Below are 19866 nucleotides of genomic sequence, written 5' to 3'. Positions count from 1 at the left end.
CAAGAGGTCTTCCCTGATCACCCTGTCTCAAATAGACTGTATACCTCATTCTGTCAGTCTTTAAGCTCTCAACCTTTTGTATTCATTACAATAATTTCTGTATTTCTATCTGACATTATATTTTATATATATTCCATTTCTTTGTCTCACCCATAAGAAAATGAGATCCAGGAGGGCAAAGGCATTCTCTGTTTTACAAAACCAATACAAAGTAAGTTTTCAATAAATACTTGCTGAATGAGTGAATTCACACTTTTCATTATTTTGTATAGTAATAATTGTATCACTTTAGCTTTGCATACAAATGCCAAGTTAAAGTTACTACTGTAATGACATAGAGTTCTAGTGGCAAGAATTATTTTTTTTAGAACTTTATACATGACTTGGTCCAGTATTTATAGAATCATTAAAAAATTGGAGTCATTTATGATTTAATTTTATTAATTTTAACAGGGGGGAAAATGCTAAAGGAACCATTCTCTAATTTAAGGCAGAGTTTTTTTTTTGGTTTCCTTCATTCTTCAACATTAATAGCAGGATGAGTAAGATGACAAATGATCTAAAGGAGGCATCAATTTTACTTCATTTCTTCCACCCCCCCCCTTTTTTTTTAAAAGATTTCATTTCTCAGTAACCTTTAAACCCAACGTGGGGCTTGAACTCACAACCCCGAGATCAAGAGTCCCACACTCCACCAACTGAGCCACGCAGGCCCCCTCTTACTCCCTCATTTCTGATAAATTCTTTTACCTTCTTTGTTGACCCTTCTTCCATTCCCTTCTTCACTATCATGATTTGTAGCTATAAGGGCTGATAATAAAAGACTAAATGAATAAAACTCAACTCTTAAGTAAACACCACCACAATAAACCAAGTTTACATGAAGGTTACCATGCTGTGATATGTAAACTTTTGGGGGGGGGGGTGGAAATTAGCTAATCCCATACAATAGAGAAGGGTTGACAAGTCTAAATTAAAGACAAGAATCAGTTCTTTGGTGGTTTCTATATACCCCAAACTTCACAGGCACGATCTTGTTTCCTCCTTTCAAAGTATAGTGTCATTACCTCCATTTTACAGATGAAGAAACCTACTGAGAGGCTAAATTACTTGCTCAAAATCACATCAACTGTTCAGTGGTGACTTGTGATTTTTAACCAAGTCTTTGAGTTTCCAAAGATTTATTTCTTCCCACTGGACAAGCTGTTTTCACAATGTGGTCCAAGGACCACTGTGGATCAAGATCCTGTCAAAGGGTCCATGAGGTCCCTCACTTTTCTTCTATCTGTGTGTGGCCAAATTATCTTCTTAGATTTCAGCCAAAATCACATGTCCAATGAGAGTGAATACTAAAGTAGATATAACAACCCAACTTCTCCTGATAAGCCAAACATTAAGAAGATTTGTAAAACTGTAAAACAATCCCATTCTTCTTGCTATTTTTTTATTTTGAAATTTTATTTTTCATAAAAATGATTATTTATATTAACATGCAATGAGTTTATTATTCTTTTTAAGTGAATCACTACACGTTAAAGATATTTTCATTTAGTACTGTTAAAATGGTAATATTCTCCAAATTGCCCAATTGACCTGTTTGACATAATTCATATCAAAAATCCAAGCTGACTTCTCTGCAGAAATTGGCAAGCTGATCTTAAACTACATATGAAAACAGATAAATAGCTAAAATAATATTGAAAAACAGCAAAGTTGGAGGCAAACCCTAATTTCAAAAAAAAAAAAAAGTCCTAATTTCAAAACTTGTTACAAAGTTTCATAATCAAACAGTGTAGCCAGTGGTACCACTGGCCTAGTGATAGACACAAAATCAATGTGGTAGAATTTAGAATTGAGAAATAACCTTGCACATTTATAGTCAAGAAAGGAGCCAAGACAATTTAACTGGGAAAGAACAGTGTTTTCAACAAATGGTGTGGAGATAAAAATGATATCCACAGATAAAATGAATTTGAACCCCCTATCTCACACCATAACCAAAAAATAACTCCAAATGGATCGAGGTCATCATCCATATCACAAAAAGTGTATCCTCCCCAAGTTGGTGGTCTACACTTTTACTTCTGACCTCCTCACACTGCTTTAAAACATTTAGTACTTTTGCATTAAAACATTTAGTACTTTTGCATTAAAAAGTGGAGGGTCATACAGTAACTAGTATTACTTAACAAGCACTTACATCACTTTCTTCCCCCAAGTGATTCCTCATTTGCTGGTTCTATATATCTTTACAAGATAAATTCTTTTATTTTGTCTTACAGATATTCAATATGCTTAAAATGTAAGTATCTGGTTAAATAATGAATATATAGCCTCTTGACAAAATCCTTTTAGCAACTGGAAATGAACAATATAGATAACTGTCAGATTCTTTAATTTCTATGAAGACTTGGAAAGTGAAAGGGCAGCAAGACTTTATAAAAGGATGATGAAGAAAGAATTGGCATTTAGGGAAAACAAGGCAAATATAATGAAAACGGAAACTGCATCTTGGAGATATTTGACTATCAGTATTTCTATTGTGCTCTAATGCATGTGAACATGACTTAGTAAAACTAACACATGTATGAATGTATGAATGGCATTTTGCAGAGGGTATTTGCTTAAAAATATACTTTTTTCAATATTATACAGGAACATATACATAAAGAATGGGTTTTTTTTTGTCCCTGACTTTGTATTTTTTAAATAATAGTACAGGGGCGCCTGGGTGGCGCAGTCGGTTAAGCGTCCGACTTCAGCCAGGTCACGATCTCGCGGTCCGTGAGTTCGAGCCCCGCGTCAGGCTCTGGGCTGATGGCTCGGAGCCTGGAGCCTGTTTCCGATTCTGTGTCTCCCTCTCTCTCTGCCCCTCCCCCGTTCATGCTCTGTCTCTCTCTGTCCCAAAAAAAAAAAAAAAAAAATTAAATAATAGTACATTCACAGGGAGTTGCAAAAAATAGTACAGAAAGCTCCCATGTACTCTTCAGTTTCCCTCGATGATAATGTTATATAAGTACAGTTCAACATCAAAACCAGAGATAGATATTGATATACAACCTTACTCAGATTTTGCCAGTTTTGCATGCACTCATTTGTTCTGTGTTTCTATGCAATTTTATCACATGTAGATTTAGGTAACCACCATACAATCAACATACAGAACTGTTCCATTACTTCAAAGATTCTTCATGCTACCCCTTTATAATCACAACCATTCTGCTCCCTCAAACCCCATCTCTTAATGCCTGGCAACCACTAATCTGTGCTCCATCTCTATAATCTGCCATTTTGAGTATGTAAATGGGACCACATGGTTGCTCTATTTTAAAACTTTTATTCATGGGGTGCCTGGGTGGCTTTGTCATTTGAACATCGGACTTTGGCTTAGGTCATGATCTCATATTTGGTGAGTTTGAGACCCACGTTGGGTTCACCGATGTCAATGCAGAGCCCGCTTCTGATCCTCTCTGTCCCTGTCTCTCTCTGCTCCTCCCCTGTCTGTGCTCTCTCTCCAAAATAAATAAAATTAATTATTAAAAACATTTTTTTTTTCACTTGGTGTAATTACTTTAAGATCCACCTAGGTTGCTTTATCAATGTTTCTTTCTTTTTACTGCTGCGTAGTATTCTATGGTATGCACGTAGCAGTTTGTTTAACCATTCACTCAATGAAGAGCATTTGGGTTGGTTCCAGTAAAAAGATACTAACGTATTTTTAAACACAGCAATTCTGTAATAAGCAATTTCCCCAAAAGCACCTTAAAAATGAGGGCTTTTTGTTCATTTAAGTCATTGCTTTGCAAACATTTACAGTTTTTTCCCCATATTAAACCTTTTTTTTTTTTAAACGTTTATTTATTATTGAGACAGAGCATGAGCAGGGGAGGGGCAGAGAGAGGAGGAGACACAGAATCCGAAGCTCGGTCCAGGCAATGAGCTGTCAGCACAGAGCCCGATGTGGGGCTTGAACTCACAAACTGCGAGATCATGACCTGAGTTGAAGTTGGACGCCCAACCGACTGAGCCACCCAGGCGCCCCAAACCTTTTTTTTTTTTTTTTTAATTAAATTCCATAGCTTCTCTATTAAGAAACAAAGCATCAAGGTAAATCTACAGTTAAACCTCTAACTCAGACTATAAGGTGGTATCTTATACCAGTTATGGAATTTCTTTCATGCAGAAGACCTGTTAGTGAAGCTAATTATACAACTAGCCCACAAAATTAATTTTTATCTGTCATTGATCAAACTAAAGCTGGGAGAAGTCAATTTATAGTACTTTAAACTCTAAGGCAAGGCAATATCAAATTATCGCCTTTCAAGAAGAAAGGTCAAGAATAAAAACAAATAGCAGCGCCTGAGTGGCTCAGTCAGTCAAGTGTTCAACTCTTGGTTTCGGTTCAGGTCATGATTTCACGGTTTGTGAGATGAAGCCCCTCGAGGGCTCCAGGCCGACAGGGAGGAGCCTGCTTGGGTTTCTCTCCCCCTCTCCCTGCCCCTCCCCCACTCATGCTCCCTTGTATGAGTGTGCATGCTCTCTCTCTCTCAAAATAAACTTAAAAAAAAAAAAAAAAGAATAAAAACAAATGTAATGTAATTTATTTTGCATACTTAATTTCTTTTGTAGAGAAAGTACTTTCAGGGAGCTGTAGATGAAAACACTAGTCAAGTAAGGTATAAAAACAATCATTTAAACATAAGCTTTAATACTTATGAAATAAGGCACAAAAACTTCATGATTTGCTTAGAGAAGTGAGCTTACAAAAGAAATCTTTAAGAAGGCAAACAAACAGAAAAGTTCATAAAGTACAGGCTTTCAAAACTCATTGGAATAAAAAATTAATAGGCATGTGTAGAGACTAAGATGGTAAGTATAGGCAAAATATTCAAGGATAAAATCTGGGAAAAAAAACAAACTGTTGGAAAATAAGGTAAAGAACTAGCTTTCAGTTAGGATTGAATAACTCATCTCTTATTTCAACCATCACCCAACAACTAATTGAATTGAATTATGCTTCCATTCTTACATCTTATCAGGTATAAACAAATTTGCTTAATTATATAACATATACTAATTTGGGAAGCAAAGTTAACTTAATAAAATTTTGTTTGATTTTATGATTTGATTCTTTGCACGTCTGTATTACTAGTAAACATGAGATTTCACAAGGATTAAATGCAAGATTATTTTACTTTGAAAAAATGACTATTATACTGGGAAAAACTGACATGCTCCTTTATCTATCCCAGTTTAGTTCAGTTACAAATAATAACTTATCATCATTGTATACGTGTGTGAATACAAAGACAGAGTACTGATTCTGTGGTTTGGAACTACAATAGTCATTTGAAAAGTTCATTGCCTTTTGTAACCACACCTTTTAGACACAGGAACTGTCAAAGAGTATTTGCAATAGATCATCAAGTGTTAACAGTGAAATTTTCTGATTCAAATAGCAATGATACATTACAAACTCATCAACTCATTATTGTAACATTTTCAAGAATGGAGAAAATAAAAGTATTATCAACTCTCAGCGCTTCTCTATTTCTGAAGAATTAAAACTTAACATTAACTCAAATGGGTATAATTGGGTATTCTAAAGTGCCAGTACCAGAAAATCTTTTATTACTTGGCAAGGCATGGAAGTGCATTTCTTCTCCACAATTTAAGAAAAAGTTTTTTCAATTTTGTAAAATATTCTGCTGCTGCCATATAAGACTCCCCAAAGGAGCATCCAATCATACTGTGTTCGTTCACTATTCAGCATAAGGTATGGCTGGCTGCCTTGAACCCTGGCCAGGCATTACTGTCCGAAGACTTCATAATACAACTTTTCATGCTAAACTCAAATCTGTCTACAGGTACAAACTGCAAAGACACTAGTATGTATGAAGACCAACACATTTTCAAAAGTGCCTAAAAAGCTAAAGAACAATGTGTCTGGTATATTATTTCACAGAAAAGAAAAACCCAAGTATGGATAAATATTGAGAATTAAAAACAACAACAAAACTGTAGTACGCCTGTGGCTGAATGAATTCAAATGACTTAATCTTAACTCTGCAAGAGTTGCTTGTCAGCAGCCTGACAGCACACTGAATATGGATATCAGGTATATAAACCAGACCTTGAAACATGTATCAACTAACTAAAATTTAAAAGATACTAGGAGAATTTATCACTACAACAATTTACCACATACTTTCTCCCCAAAATAATTCACTTGAAATATATTCCACAAACATGTGGATTTTAATGCATAAGTAAAAACCTTCTATAAAATAAACAACTCTTCGGTATCTGGTAACCAATTTCCCACATACCTTTTAATTTAAAAATGGCTAGCTGCAAACTTTACCAATTTAAGCCCCTACATAAATGAAAACTCCCATAGTGCTCCTCTGCCTCACAGAGCAAGTTTTCAGGCTGCAACATCTTGTGCGTGTAAATAACAAACTCATTCTTTTAAGCATGAAAATATGTTAATATTTAATAATACATACTATGTGTTAAACACAATCAATGGTAGGGCCTTTATATACTCATCTCTAATCCTGGCAACTCCAAGAGTTAAGTGCTATCATCCCAATTATATAGACAAGGAGATTGAACTGAAACTCACAAAAGGATCCCACAGCTAATCAGAGAATGCACAAGCCTCCTATATTTTCATCAGTTCTTTCTGTACATGAAGTATATGAAACCCGAAAGCACCAATTCTATCATTTATCAATTAACCAACAAGTTTTAGAAAAGACTAAGTTAAGCAATGGGTACTTTGTGGGGGAACGGAGGGAACTTACCTTTCAGGGTTACGTGTTCTCATATATATATACATATATATATATATATATATGTGTATATATATATATATTTTTTTTTTTTTTTTTTTTTTTTAGCATATCCTGAATCTATGGATCTATGTAATTCTGTATGCAAGCGATTTAGTTATGGAACAGGTAAGATCATTAAGCCAGTAGGGTGTCCCTAGACCCCAAAGAAATGGTCTGTCAAAACTCTGATTATTCTTCAGAACCAAGTTTACTCTGGTAACAAGGTGAGCCTCAGAAGTGTGCCTAAAATGTTATCCTTGACACAGGCAGGTCTGCTACAAATTATAGAATCCATTATTTAAGGACATATTCACCCAAGCAAAAAACAACAACAACAACAACAAAAAACCCACCCAACAACAAAAAAGGTGTGAAAAGATGAGCACCTAATCAGTATGTGAGGAAGAAACATTTGCTCTCAAAAATAGCCCAATATACCAAATTTTATTACAATGTGTTCAATTACTCCAGTTACACTGGTATTCAACCATATTAAATATTACATAGATCTTACTCTTTCCAATATCACAAACAGGTTAGCTTCCAGTTAGACTTTAACCACCTTTTCATTACTCAAAAGTTTTTGTTATCAATGACATCTAAGCCAAAAGCAAATGGTTTCTTCAGAATTACAACTAGGTAAACTAAAACCATGGAGGTTTAAATCTACATGCACATATTTCCTGGAAAATCTTACCAGAAAAATCATCTGCTGTTTACTAAGACTACTTGAGCAAGCACCTCTTCACCTTTTACTTAACTTTCTTGCTATCCCAGGACAATTTACACACAGGACAAGACAGCCTCAACAATTTGTTCCCACATAAAAGCAAGCTCAAAAAGCAGAGGCACTCTCCTCTGCACCTAGTAACAAAAAAAGAGAACAAAAAACTTCAAAAACACAGGTTTGAGCCTTAGGCTCAACCATAATGTGTGTAAATCCGACCCCCGGGGTCCGTGGCACTGACAGTCATTCAACTTTCTTTTCAATATTCCCATTGTGCTTTTTCTGGTACCACAGGCAAGATGTGCCTACATTTTCACCAACTGGTCGGAACGCCTGATTTTCTTTCTAAAAATTCTCCCAGTGCGAGGCCGGGGGCCGAGGCGTGGTGTGGGCCGGGGAGCCGGAGGCACCGGCGCCAGTCACCCGAGAGAGCAGAACCACGCACGGCACCCGCTCCTGGCAGGCCTGTTGTGGCTGGTTCCTGAGTCCCTGGGGCTGCAAGGGCAGCAAGCAGCAGCCATGGCAGGGACTCAGGAACCTTTCCCCTGCCTCCTCCGCTAGGCCTCGAGGGGTTTGCTTTTCACATGGCCCCCGGGTGGGGGCGGTGGGCACAAGGTAGTGGATGCAGCTGCAGCCGCAGCGGCGGGCCAGGCGAGCCGAGCTCCCTCGGAACCCGACCTCCCGGCGGGCTGGCAGCAGCAGCACCTCGGCGGGGCCCTGGCTGGAAAAGCGATGGCTCGGCGGGGAAGGCCACCTTCTCACACACATCTCTCCCCTGCCTGCCTCCTTCTCCGTTAGCGCTACCGGTTGGCGGGCGGGGGAGGGGAGCGAGGCGCGTTATTCCCGGGGAGCTGGAGGGGGGAGGGGAGGGCATCTCTTACCCGCGTTACTGAGGAGGAGGAGGAGGAGGAGGAGGCGGTTGGAGCGCGGCGCGGCGGGGCGACGGCGGGGCTGGGTGGGTGCAAGTAAGAGTCTTACGAAAGGGAATTAACCCCATCACCAGCCCGGACACCGGCTCCAGCGGCAGCCGCGGCTGGCAGAATCCCGCCCCTTCCCACCACGCACTAGCCCCGCCTCTTCGTTCTCTTTGAGGAGCAGCCGACAAATCATAGGTTATACATCCTCCGAGTGACATGAGGATCATCCAATCAGGCCTGAAAAAAACTGCCTTCTCTCCACCCCTTTATCTCCTCCCGGGCCGCGGGAGAGCCGTGCCAAGTCTTCCTCCACCCTCAAGGGAAAAAGAACCAATCAGTGGTAAGTAACCGCCCTTGAAGGACGCAAAGGACAACCAATGGTAAAACTAAGAGGACAGCCATTTTGCCCACTTGTAAAAAAAGCCACCTTTTCCCACGAGTTGGGAGCCTGAGGTGGAGGAGTTCTGGGAGTTTTACTGACCTGAAGATATTGGAAGGACAACCGTATTTCTTCAAGGAATATTTATAGAGCTTTGTAGGAATAAATAAACATTATCATCCTCCATGTGGGGGGAAGTGAGGAAAGCTGTTTAAGGGCTTGGCTCTTCCCTTTAGCGGTAACGGGTTTTAAGTTGAACACCTGGTTTCTCCAGCTTCAGTGGGAGAAGGCGGGGTTACTGCTGTGTTCGGTCTGCAGGCGACTACACTTCCCAATGCGCTTTGCCCCCACCTCTGTCCTCTCCTACTTTTACTTCTCCTGGGGCCTGACGGGAATTGTAGTTCCTGGGAGGTACGAATGGCATCTTGTTGGCCAATGAGAGGGAATAAAATGTAAAAAGATTTGGAGTTTGGGGCGGGGAACCAGTTTCAAGTCTGTGGCGAATCCTTTTCGCCACCCTAACAGAAGAGGGAAGGCAGAAAACGGTAGTCGGAGAAGAGTTTTCTCAGAATGCCGTAGGGCTTTTAGATTCCTAGTATTTGAACTTTCTTACTTTCAGTTTGGCCCTTTGAAGTCACTTCCGCTTTGGGGCGGACGCGAGCCAAACCTGTGGCGGGAGTTGGAGATTCTGCAGCGAATACACCAGGTGTGGCTTTCGGAGTGGCGTGGCGGGCAAGTCGGTAGTTTTTTGCTAGGGAGATAGGAAGTTGAACGACATGTAATTGTATTTTAAGAAAGGGTGGGTAATATGGGATGGCGGTAGTTCCGAGGTTCATAATGCCATAATGCTCCCCTAATCTTCAATCCCAGAGTCCCAATTTGCTTATCTTTTGATTACTTACTATTAGATTGAACACATGTGTTTGTGGAGGGTGCCTCTAAGGTTTTTAGCCGCTTTGCATGCATGAAGCATGGCTTCAGGTCTTCCTTTTGACTGAAGACGGGCTCAGAAGTTCTGAGCTAACTCCCACTTTTACAAACACACTTCTAAACGCTGGTTGGAAGGAAATAAACTACAGAAGGGCACAGGATTGATACTCAAAAATGGTCCATTACATTCTTTTTTTTTTTTTTTTTTTGAGTTAAGCATCAGTGTTGTGGGTCCAACAGCATGATCTCTTGTTTTTTTGGTTGAGTTTTTAATCTTAATTTGAGTTAACACGCAGTATTACTTTCAGGTGCATAATATGGAGCTCTTGTTTTTTAATGCAGTTGAGATTTTCAGTATAGGCTTCTATAGATGCTTAGTTTCGTTTTTTCGTTTTGTGATGAGTTTTTCCAGTATAAATCAAGTTAAGAACTAGTAATTATGGCCATTTTATTGGGTGTTTCCTCAGCCAGGAATGATATTAAGTGCTTTAAGTTTTTCCTGCAGGTATTGTTATATGACGTTTATATTTGAAGAAATTGGTGTTGAATGACATTCTTTAAGACTGTAAGGCCTTGATCAGTTAACTTTGGAGCTGAGATTTGTATCCAAGTCTGTCTCATTCCTGATCTCTTAATCACTAATCCTGTTTCTCAAGTATTTATTGATTCCCCAAGATGTGCTATAGACACATAGGGGGTGAGAAATGTAGAATTCCATTCTAGAATTTTGAAACCATTGGTGGCAATCACTTATTTTTTTTCAAGTATCCTTTGTTAAGTACGTAATATGTGCTCATTGTATTTAAAAAGACAGGCAAATATTGAAAAGAAGGTCATCTGTGATACTATTATCCAGAGATACCACCGTAAAATTTTGGTGACTATCTTTACATATCTCTCTATTGTAAGTACAGACATTTGCTTGCATGTTCTCATACTACCTTGCTTTCTTGTAAACTTTTTTTTTTTAGTTCAACAATAGGCTGTGGATGACTAGATATATATTAATATTATCATTTTTTATTGCTATCTAGTATTAAATTGTGTGTCTCTAACATAACCAAGTCCTACCTGATGGATATTTACATTATTTTTTATTAACTTTGATTGTGGTAAAAAACCTAAAACTTACCACCTGAACTGTTTTTTAAGTAGTGTTAAGTATATGCACCTTGTTATTTAATAGATACCTGGAACTTTTTCATCTTGCAAAACTGAAACTGTACTTTTTGTACCAACAACTCCCTTTTCCTCCTCCCACAGCCCTTGGCACTCACCATTCTACTTTGTTTCTAAGCATTTGGCTACTTTAGATACCTCTTAAAAGTGAAATCACACAGTATTTGTCCTTTGCCTTATTTGACTTATACATCGCGTCCTCAAGGTTCATCCATGTTGTAGCATAGGACAGGATTTCCTTTTTCGTGGTCGAATAATATTCCCATATGTATGTATATACTGCATTTTGTTTATCCATTCATCTGCCAATAAACATTTAGGTTGCTTCTGCCTTTTGACATGGGTGTACACATATCTCTTCAAGATACTGTTTTCATTTCTTTTGGATATATGCCCAGAAGTGGGATTGCTGGGTCAATTATTAACTTTTAAAAGGAATCCTGTTGTGAGCAACATCTTTATATGCTTGCCTGATTATCCTGTAAATCTAACTTTTTAGAAGTAGGTTATTTAACCACAAATACTCGGTAATTCCTAAATTGCTCTTCAGAAATGTGCCCATTCTCTTTCTTACTGTGTTTGAAAACACCCAGTTGCCATCTTGTAGTCTATCCCATCTGATTTCAAAAAGTGGTTCTTCATTGCTTTGTTTGTAATTGAATTCAGTTGATATTGAGCATCTTTTATTGTCCATTGTTTAATCTCATGAATAGCCTGTTGTTATCATAGTCTCTTAATAGTTTTCTTGTTTGGGGGCGCCTGGGTGGCTCAGTCGGTTAAGCATCCGACTTCAGCTCAGGTCATGATCTCGCGGTCCGTGAGTTCGAGCCCTGAGTCAGGCTCTGTGCTGACAGCTCAGAGCCTGGAACCTGTTTCAGATTCTGTGTCTCCCTCTCTCTCTGACCCTCCCCTGTTCATGCTGTCTCTCCCTGTCTCAAAAATAAATAAACGTTAAAAAAAATTTTTTTTAAATTAAAAAAAAAAGTTTTTTTGTTTGTTTGTTTTGAGAGAGAGAGAGAGAGAGTACCCGTGAGCAGGGGAGAGGGCAGAGAGAGAGAGAATATTCCAGTCAAATGCTCTACCTGAGAGAGAGAATATTCCAAGCAGGCTCCATGCTGTCAGTGCAGAGCCCGACGTGGGGCTTGAACCTACGAACCCTGAGATTGTGACCTGAACTGAAACCAAGAGTTGGACATTTAACCAATTGAGCCACCCAGGCACCCTTAGTCTCTTAATTTTAAAGAAATTACTACTTAGGTTTTTAACTCTTTGTCATCTATTTTGCAAACCCTTGACTCCCATTTTTAGATTTGTCTTTTTAACTTCTAATGCTGTTTTTCCATGACATAGTTTTAATTATTTTACTCTTGAAAAATATCTTTTTTCCATTATACTTTCTAGTTTGTGATGCATAGGAAAGCATTTGTGATGCTTAGAAATTAGATAATAAAAAAATAATATGTATACATAATTTTAAATTTGTTCTTACATTTAATTTTACAATTTATATATACTTGATTTTGTTTGGACCCTGTTCTTTTTCATTGTTCTGTCTTTGACCTGTACCATACCCATTATCTTAATTTCTGTAACTTTATAATATGTTTTGTTATCAAGTAGGTAAAGTGTGCTTCCATTCTTCTTCTTTAGATATTTTCTTGCTATTCTCACATTTTCTGTTTTTTTTAATGTTTATTTATTTTGAGAGAGAGAGAGAGAGAGAGAGAGAGAGAGAACCCAAGCAGGCTCTGTGCTGTCAGCATAGAGCCTGACGTGGGGCTTGAACTTAAAACCTGTGAGAGCATGACCTGAGACGAAATCAAGAGTCAGTTGCTTAACTGACTGAACCACCCAGGCGCCCCCTGTTTATTTTTTTTTTAAGATAGATTTTGGTATCATTTTGTCAAATTTAAAGTCCATCTCTGCAATTTTATGTTTGAGTAAAATACATGTGTGACATTCATATAGATACTGACTGCTACTTAAACACAAATATTTCATTTTATATTAATACAGAAATTTTTATAGATACAGTTAAGGCTTAATGGGGCTCTCGGTGCTTTGTCAGAACATGTTTTTATTACGGATTTGGGTATAAAAGCTTACAGTTTAAAAGCATGTCCAATTTTTAAAAAATATATAATTAAGCTTATTTATTTTGAGAGAGACAAGTGGGGGAGGGGCAGAGAGAGAGGGAGACAGTATCTGAAGCAGACTCTGCACTGACAGCAGAGAGCCTGGTGTGGGGCTGGAACTCATGAACTATGAGATCATGACCTGAGCTGAAGTCAAATGTTTTACTGACTGTGCCACCCAGGTGCCCCTATAATCACTTTTTTTTTTTTAAGAGGCTTGCACTTTATAGGTGGTTTCCAGTAGAATCTGATGACTTCTGTATGGTAATTACAACATCCCACTGTACCTCATAGCCTTTTCCAAGTCCTTCGAATTCAACATGTGCCCTAAACCTGTTCTTCTCATTGTCCTCTCATTTGTTTATTTGGTCAAGAAATATCTATTGAACATCTGATAAGAGAAGTGCTGGTTAATAGTCCAGAGGATGGGCTCCAGGCTCCCTTGGTTTGATTCTGGGTTTGGCCAGGTACTTGTTGGATGACCTTGTGCAGATTAGTTGACAATCTGTGCCTTAATTTTTTTTTTTTTAATCTATACAATTGAGATAATACAATACCTACACCACAGATTATTGTGAGGTTTAAATGACTTAATAAATGTAAAGTATATAAAATAGTGCCTGGCTTATAGTAAATATGTGTTAGTTTTATAAATATTGTTGTTTATTGACCTGGCTGATACTAGAGTGCTGAAGTAAAATGATAAATAAGACAGTTTATAGTTCTTGACTTTATGAAGGCATTTCAGTAAGAGGGAAAGACAAAATTCAAGTAAAGAGATAAAAAGAGTTGCTAATTATAGCAAGTGCTTTAAGGAAACCAACTGATATTAAGGAAAATTTGGGAGAGTCCATTTGGGAACTAGTGCAGTATTCCAGGGGAGCAGTGATAGTTTGGGATGGCATTGCAACTGGAAAGAATTGGATGCATTTGAGATATGCCTTAGGAATAATTAATTATAAATGGATTTAATTTGGTGGCTAAAGGAGAGGGAGAAATCAAGAGTGAACCCAAGTTGCTGATTTAACTTGCACGGTTGTACTACTACTGAGAGATTAGGTAGGGAACACACAAGTTTGGTGGAGAAATAAGACTTTGGTTTTGGACAGTTAGGTTAGAAATGTCTATCAGATGTCCAGAATGTCAGGTAAGTAATTAAATACAGGAGTCTGAAGCCAAGAAATTATAAATTTTATTACCTGGGCTATTTGTGATAGGCTTCTAAAGGTTTTCCCTTCCCCCACATCTAGTCTTCCAAATTTGACAAGGTAATCTTTGTAAACTAATTGCCTGATTAAACTCTAGGAAAGGCCCTCAGTTTCTTACAGAATAAAATCCAGACTTTTTTTAGCATGGCATTTGAGAACCTCCCTGATCTGGCCTGTTATTATTTCTTTGCCACTTTTCCCAATCATCTTATTATTTTTTTTTTTTTTTTTAACGTTTATTTATTTTTGAGACAGAGAGAGACAGAGCATGAACGGGGGAGGGTCAGAGAGAGGGAGACACAGAATCTGAAACAGGCTCCAGGCTCTGAGCTGTCAGCACAGAGCCGACGCGGGGCTCGAACTCACGGACCGTGAGATCATGACCTGAGCCGAAGTCGGCCGCTTAACCAACTGAGCCACCCAGGCGCCCCCCAATCATCTTATTTTTTAGCTACACTGTATGTAGCTAAATTGCTGTAGTTCTTGGAACCATTTCCACTGATAATTTTTGTCTAGGATGAATTTTTGAAATTTAGTTACCTACTTTAACTGAATTTGATATTAAATTGAACAGAAGGTTTGATTGATTCTCTGTATGAGGCAGAATTTTCCCTATGTAGGCATCCTTTCTATCTTAGAACTTTCTCAGGTGTTCTAATACCCTAATATCCTAACAGGGAGCCCTAATCTGTATTCATTAAACAACTCCCCTCTAATCTTAATCACTCTGCAAACTATGTCCCCAGTTTCCCTACTGTGACTTGAATTTGGCTTACTGTCTTTCTTCTTTGAGTGACTTCTATCTTTATTTATTTATTTATTTATTTATTTATGGTTTAAAATTTTTTAATGTTTATTTATTTTTGAGAGAGAGAGACAGGTCTTGAGCAGGGGAAGGGGCAGATAGAGGGAGACACAGAATCTGAAGTAGGCTCCAGGCTCAGCTGTCAGCTCAGAACCTGATGCAGGGCTCGAACCCACGAACCACGAGATCATTACCTGAGCTGAAGTCGGAGGCTTAACTGACTGAGCCACCCATGTACCACAGGGTGACTTCTATGTTTAAATCTATAGCCCAACTGATACAACATGCTAGTTTCTAGTTCCTGGAATGCTGTGTCTTCTGTGAATTTTATTTCCACACTAGTTCAGCCATGCACTCCTACAGACCCACTTTATACTTTCTCATCTCTAGGAACTACTGACTGAGCCACCCAGGCACCCCTAAAATTCCTTCTTTCAAAAATATGTAACACTTCTTGAATTTGCATGTCATCCTTGTGCAGATGCAGAGGCCATGCTAATCTTCTCTGTATCATTCCAATTTTAGTATATGTGCTGCTGAAGCTAGCATGAAAGTTGAAATTTTACATAAGGTAGGCAAGTCAAGTTTACATTGAAAAATTGACATTTCAGAAAAGACCCTTGAAGGAATCAAGAAAAGTAGCCATGTATGTAATTGATGGAGAGTGGTATAAGCAGATGGACCAGCTAGTGCAGAGTCCAAAGCAGAAACATGTAAAGATATCACTGTGACAGAGAAGAGAAAGTAAGGTGGAATTGTAATAGGAGTAGGAGCATATCGTAGAAGGGCTATTTCTGCATTAATAGAACTTTTATCTGAGTAAAACTGGGAACCACTGAGCAATTCTGAGGAATGTTATGATCAGACTTAATTTTTCAAAGTATCTTACTGACTGCTACATTGTGAGGAGAATGTAGGGGAGGAGGTGGAAGTTGGGATATCAGATTCTTGCAGGAATTCAGGCTAGAAATAAAGTGGCTCAGATCACGTGAGCAGATTTGGAGGTGGTAGGAAATGAATGGTGGGATTCTGGGTATATTTTGAATCTAACAGGGGTTGTTGATGGATTGATTGGATATGCAGGATGAGACACTGAGAGGAGTCAAGTAATTGGTATGAACAAATGGAAAGATTGGATGGGGAAGATGGAGGATGGAATAGGGTTTGAGAAAAAGATCTAGAGTTCAGCTTTAGTTGTGTTAAGTTTGAGATACCCATTAGACTTGCTATGTAGAGATGTTTGGTTAGGTAACAGGAGTCTGAAGTTCAGGAGAGGTCTGATCTCCGTGTATAAATGTGGGAGTCAGGGACACCCGGGTGGCTCAGTTCGTTCAACTTCTGACTTCAACTCAGATCATGATCTTGAAGTTTGGGAGTTACAGCCCCGGATCCTGCTCTGCTGACAGCTCAGAGCCTTGAGCCTGCTTCAGATTTTGTTTCCCTCTCTCTCTCTCTGCCCCTCCCCTGCTTGCACTCTGTCTCTCTCTGTCTCTCTCTCCAAAATAAATAAACATTAAAAAATATATGTATAAATGTGGGAGTCATTGGAATAGAGGTAATATTTAAAACTGATATACTAATGGTATCTCTAAACGATAGAGCAAGCATTACTAAGAAATGAGCCCTGGTACTTTCAAACCTTATATGGGCAGGGAAATGAGAAAGAACCAGTATGATTTAGGCTGAGCAAGAGTGAAAACTGAGATAAGATATAAACCATGAGGTGTGGTATTCTAGAGTCTAAGTGAAAAACATGATTTAATGAGGAGGGAATGATTTATGGATAGGTCCAGTAAGATGAAGTCTGAGAATTCCTACCTGCTCTCTTCCTTTTGTTTCCAAATCAGGGCCTTTGGGTGTGTTTCTTGTGTGGTTATTGTGTATTCTTTATGTTTCAGCTTTGATGTATGTATCTTTTAGAAAGCCTTCCAAACCTCCTGAGTTTTTGTTATATGCTCCCTTAACACCTCGTACTTTCCCTATAGTACTTCAAAACTACAGCTATTTATTACTGTGTATCCAGAACCTTGTGCAGTGTCTGCTCCATGTAAACATCCAAATATATTTTTGTTGAATGCATGAAGGAATGAAATTCAGGAATAAAATTTATTAGATGATTACTTATTTTTTAACTGTAATTGTTTTGACAGTTTAAAATATATATTTTCACTGTGGTTTAGTTCTGAAGCTGAGGAGGTACATTCCTGTGTTGAAAAGAAAGCAACGACCCAGATACATTTTACCTCTGTCACAAGCTACATGATCTTGGAGTTTTATCTTTATGGACCTCATTATCCAAAACTTTGAGATCCATTGGTATGTGTTAAGCCAGAGTGTTTCCCCCATTTTTTAAAGTTAAACTTTGTATTTTGAAATTATTGTAAATTTGTTTACTGTTGTGAGAAATAATGCAAAAAGATCCTGCATATGCTTACTCAGTTTTCCTCAATGGTAACAGCTTACAAAACGACAGTATGTATCACAACCAGGCTATTGCCATATCAAGAAAAAGAACAATTGCATCCCACAGGGATACCTCATGTTGCCTTATAGCATCCATCACTTTCCACCTTCACCCCTGGCAACTACTAATCTGTTCTCTATTTTTATAATTTTGACGTTGCAGTAATGTTATAGAAATGGAATCAACAACTGTGTAACCTTTGAAGTTTGGCTTTTTTTTTTTTTTTTTTTTTTTTTTTTTTTTACCTCAGCATAATTCTCTGGAGATTCATCCAGATTGTTGTGTATATCAGTTGCGCCTCTTTATTGCTGAGTAGTGTTCCGTGATTTGGATGTACCACAGTTTGACCATTCACCCACTGAAGTATGTCTGAGTTCTTATTAGTTTTTGGCTGTTGTGAATAAAACTGTAAATATTCATGAATAGTGTTTTTTTTTTAATTTTTTTATTTTTTTTAGACAGAAGTTTTGATTTCTCTAGGATAAATGCCCGGGAGTACCATTGCTGAGTCAGATGGCAGTTGGATATTTAGTTATTTAAGAAATTGTCAAAATGTTTTTCCCAGTGATTGTATACCCCATCTTCCTAAAAGCATACATCAAGATAGGATTTGGAGTTCTTTTTGGTTTATTTGTTTGGTTTCTGGTTGTGTTTTATTTATTTATTTTTAATGTTTATTTATTTTGAGAGAGAGAGAGAGAAAGACAATCCTAAGCAGACTCTGGACCATCATTGTAGAGCCCAACACGTGGCTCGATCTCATGAACCATAAGAACATGACCTGGGCCAAAATCAGGAATTGGACACTTAACCGACTGAGCCACCCAAAATCCCCATGATTTTTTAATGTGTGTAAATTCTTTGGATGAAGATTTACTTCTGTTTAGGCTTTGTAGCCATACAAGCTTGCATTTGAATCCTGGCTTTCTTATCCAATGTCATAGTTTCCTCATTAGCGAAGAAGAATATAGTACTTGTCATATAGTTCTCAGGATTAAATTAGCCAGTATATGTTCAAGTTCTTGACACAAAGAAGACACTATTATATGATAGGCATCCCCAAAAAACATCAGTTCGTCCCCCACCTTTGGAACTAATAACTGGGCCTGTTTTTGCTGATGTTCGTGTTGTTTCAGTGAACTGTCATATCATCTCAAAAGAGTTTATATTATAATCAGTTCCAATCTATTAACAGGGTTATCGCTTCTTTGTTTTATGTGTTGTTTCATTTTACTAAAAAATCTCTTACAGTTTTTCTGCTCACAGGTCTTACACTTATTTTTATTAGATTCGTTTCTAAAATGTGTAGTTTTTGATACTCTTGAGAATGGTATCAGTTTAAAATTTTATTTTCTTTTTGCCTGTGTAGAGGAAAATGACTGTGTATATTGATTATGTATTCATCAACCTTACTAAATTTGCTTACAACTCTACCAATTATGTATAAATTATTTTAATTCTATGCACATAATCCTGCTCTGTCATCTGTTAGATTTTTATTTTTTATTTAATATATATTTTTAATGTTTTTATTTTTGAGAGAGAGAGAGAGACAGAGTGCAAGTGGGGGAGGGGCAGAGAGAGAGAGGAAGGCACAGAATACAAAGTAGGCTTCAGGCTCTAAGCTGTCAGCACAGAGCCCCATGCAGGGCTTGAACTCATGAACTAACTGCGAGATCATGACCTCCAAAGTCAGACGCTTAACCAACTGAGCCACCCAGGCTCCCCACTAGGTTGCTTTTTTGTTTTGTGGATGATTTCCTTCCCTGTGCAAAAGCTTTTGATTTTGGTGTAGTCCCAATAGTTTATTTTTGCTTTTTTTCCCCTTGCCTGAGGAGACGTATCTAGAAAAATGTTACAAAGGCCAAAGTCAAATTACTGCCTCTAGGAGGCATAAACTCCTCTGGGGGTTTTATGGTTTCGTGTCTCACATTCAGGTCTTTAATCCATTTTGAGGTTTTTGATTGTTTTTTTGGATGATGTGAGAAAGGATTTCATTTTTTTGCATGTAGCGGTCCAGAATTCCCAGCACCATTCCTTGAAGAGACTGTTTTTTCCTTATTGTATATTCTTCCCTCCTTTGTCATAGATTAGTTGACGAGGTAAGCATGGGTTTATTTCTGGGCTCTCTATTATGTTGTGTTGATCTCTGGGTCTATCTTTCTGCCAGTGCCACACTGTTTTGATTTCTATAGCTTTGTAGTATATCTTGAAATATATGACCATGATACCTCCAGCTTTGTTCTTTCTTAAGATTGCTTTGGTTGTTCAGGGTCTTTTGTG

At 38.0% G+C, this 19866-nt stretch overlaps 2 protein-coding genes and 1 pseudogene across 22 annotated transcripts in view; 1 reads left to right on the top strand and 2 right to left on the bottom strand.

Moving 5' to 3' along the window:
* The window catches only part of R3HDM1 (R3H domain containing 1), a 203123-nt gene extending 193815 nt beyond the window's left edge, over positions 1-9308 (bottom strand). For 8 of the 18 annotated variants that reach the window (XM_042948558.1, XM_042948560.1, XM_042948559.1 and 5 more), the window contains exon 1: positions 8448-8632. The gene's annotated coding sequence lies outside the window, so the exon portion shown is untranslated. Of the gene's footprint in view, positions 1-8447; positions 8633-8964 lie in introns of those variants that run through there. The other 10 variants (XM_042948567.1, XM_042948568.1, XM_042948570.1 and 7 more) reach the window with 3 other exon arrangements.
* Positions 8564-19866, top strand: part of ZRANB3 (zinc finger RANBP2-type containing 3) — a 304853-nt gene continuing 293550 nt past the window's right edge. Inside the window, exon 1 of one of the 4 annotated variants that reach the window (XM_042948578.1) lies at positions 8564-8823. Coding sequence is in view for 1 of the 4 variants with exons in the window: in XM_042948575.1 (XP_042804509.1) it covers positions 17401-17435 (35 nt within the window). In the remaining 3 variants the exon portion in view is untranslated. Of the gene's footprint in view, positions 8824-9331; positions 9569-10656; positions 10697-17381; positions 17436-19866 lie in introns of those variants that run through there. The other 3 variants (XM_042948577.1, XM_042948579.1, XM_042948575.1) reach the window with 3 other exon arrangements.
* On the bottom strand, positions 15556-15668 carry LOC122228945 (annotated as a pseudogene).

This window comes from Panthera leo, chromosome C1 (genome assembly GCF_018350215.1).
Source record: "Panthera leo isolate Ple1 chromosome C1, P.leo_Ple1_pat1.1, whole genome shotgun sequence".
In the NCBI taxonomy this organism is placed as follows: Eukaryota; Metazoa; Chordata; class Mammalia; order Carnivora; family Felidae; genus Panthera; species Panthera leo.
The sequence above is the reverse complement of the archived record's forward strand: the minus strand, read 5'-3'. Positions and strand labels throughout refer to the sequence as shown.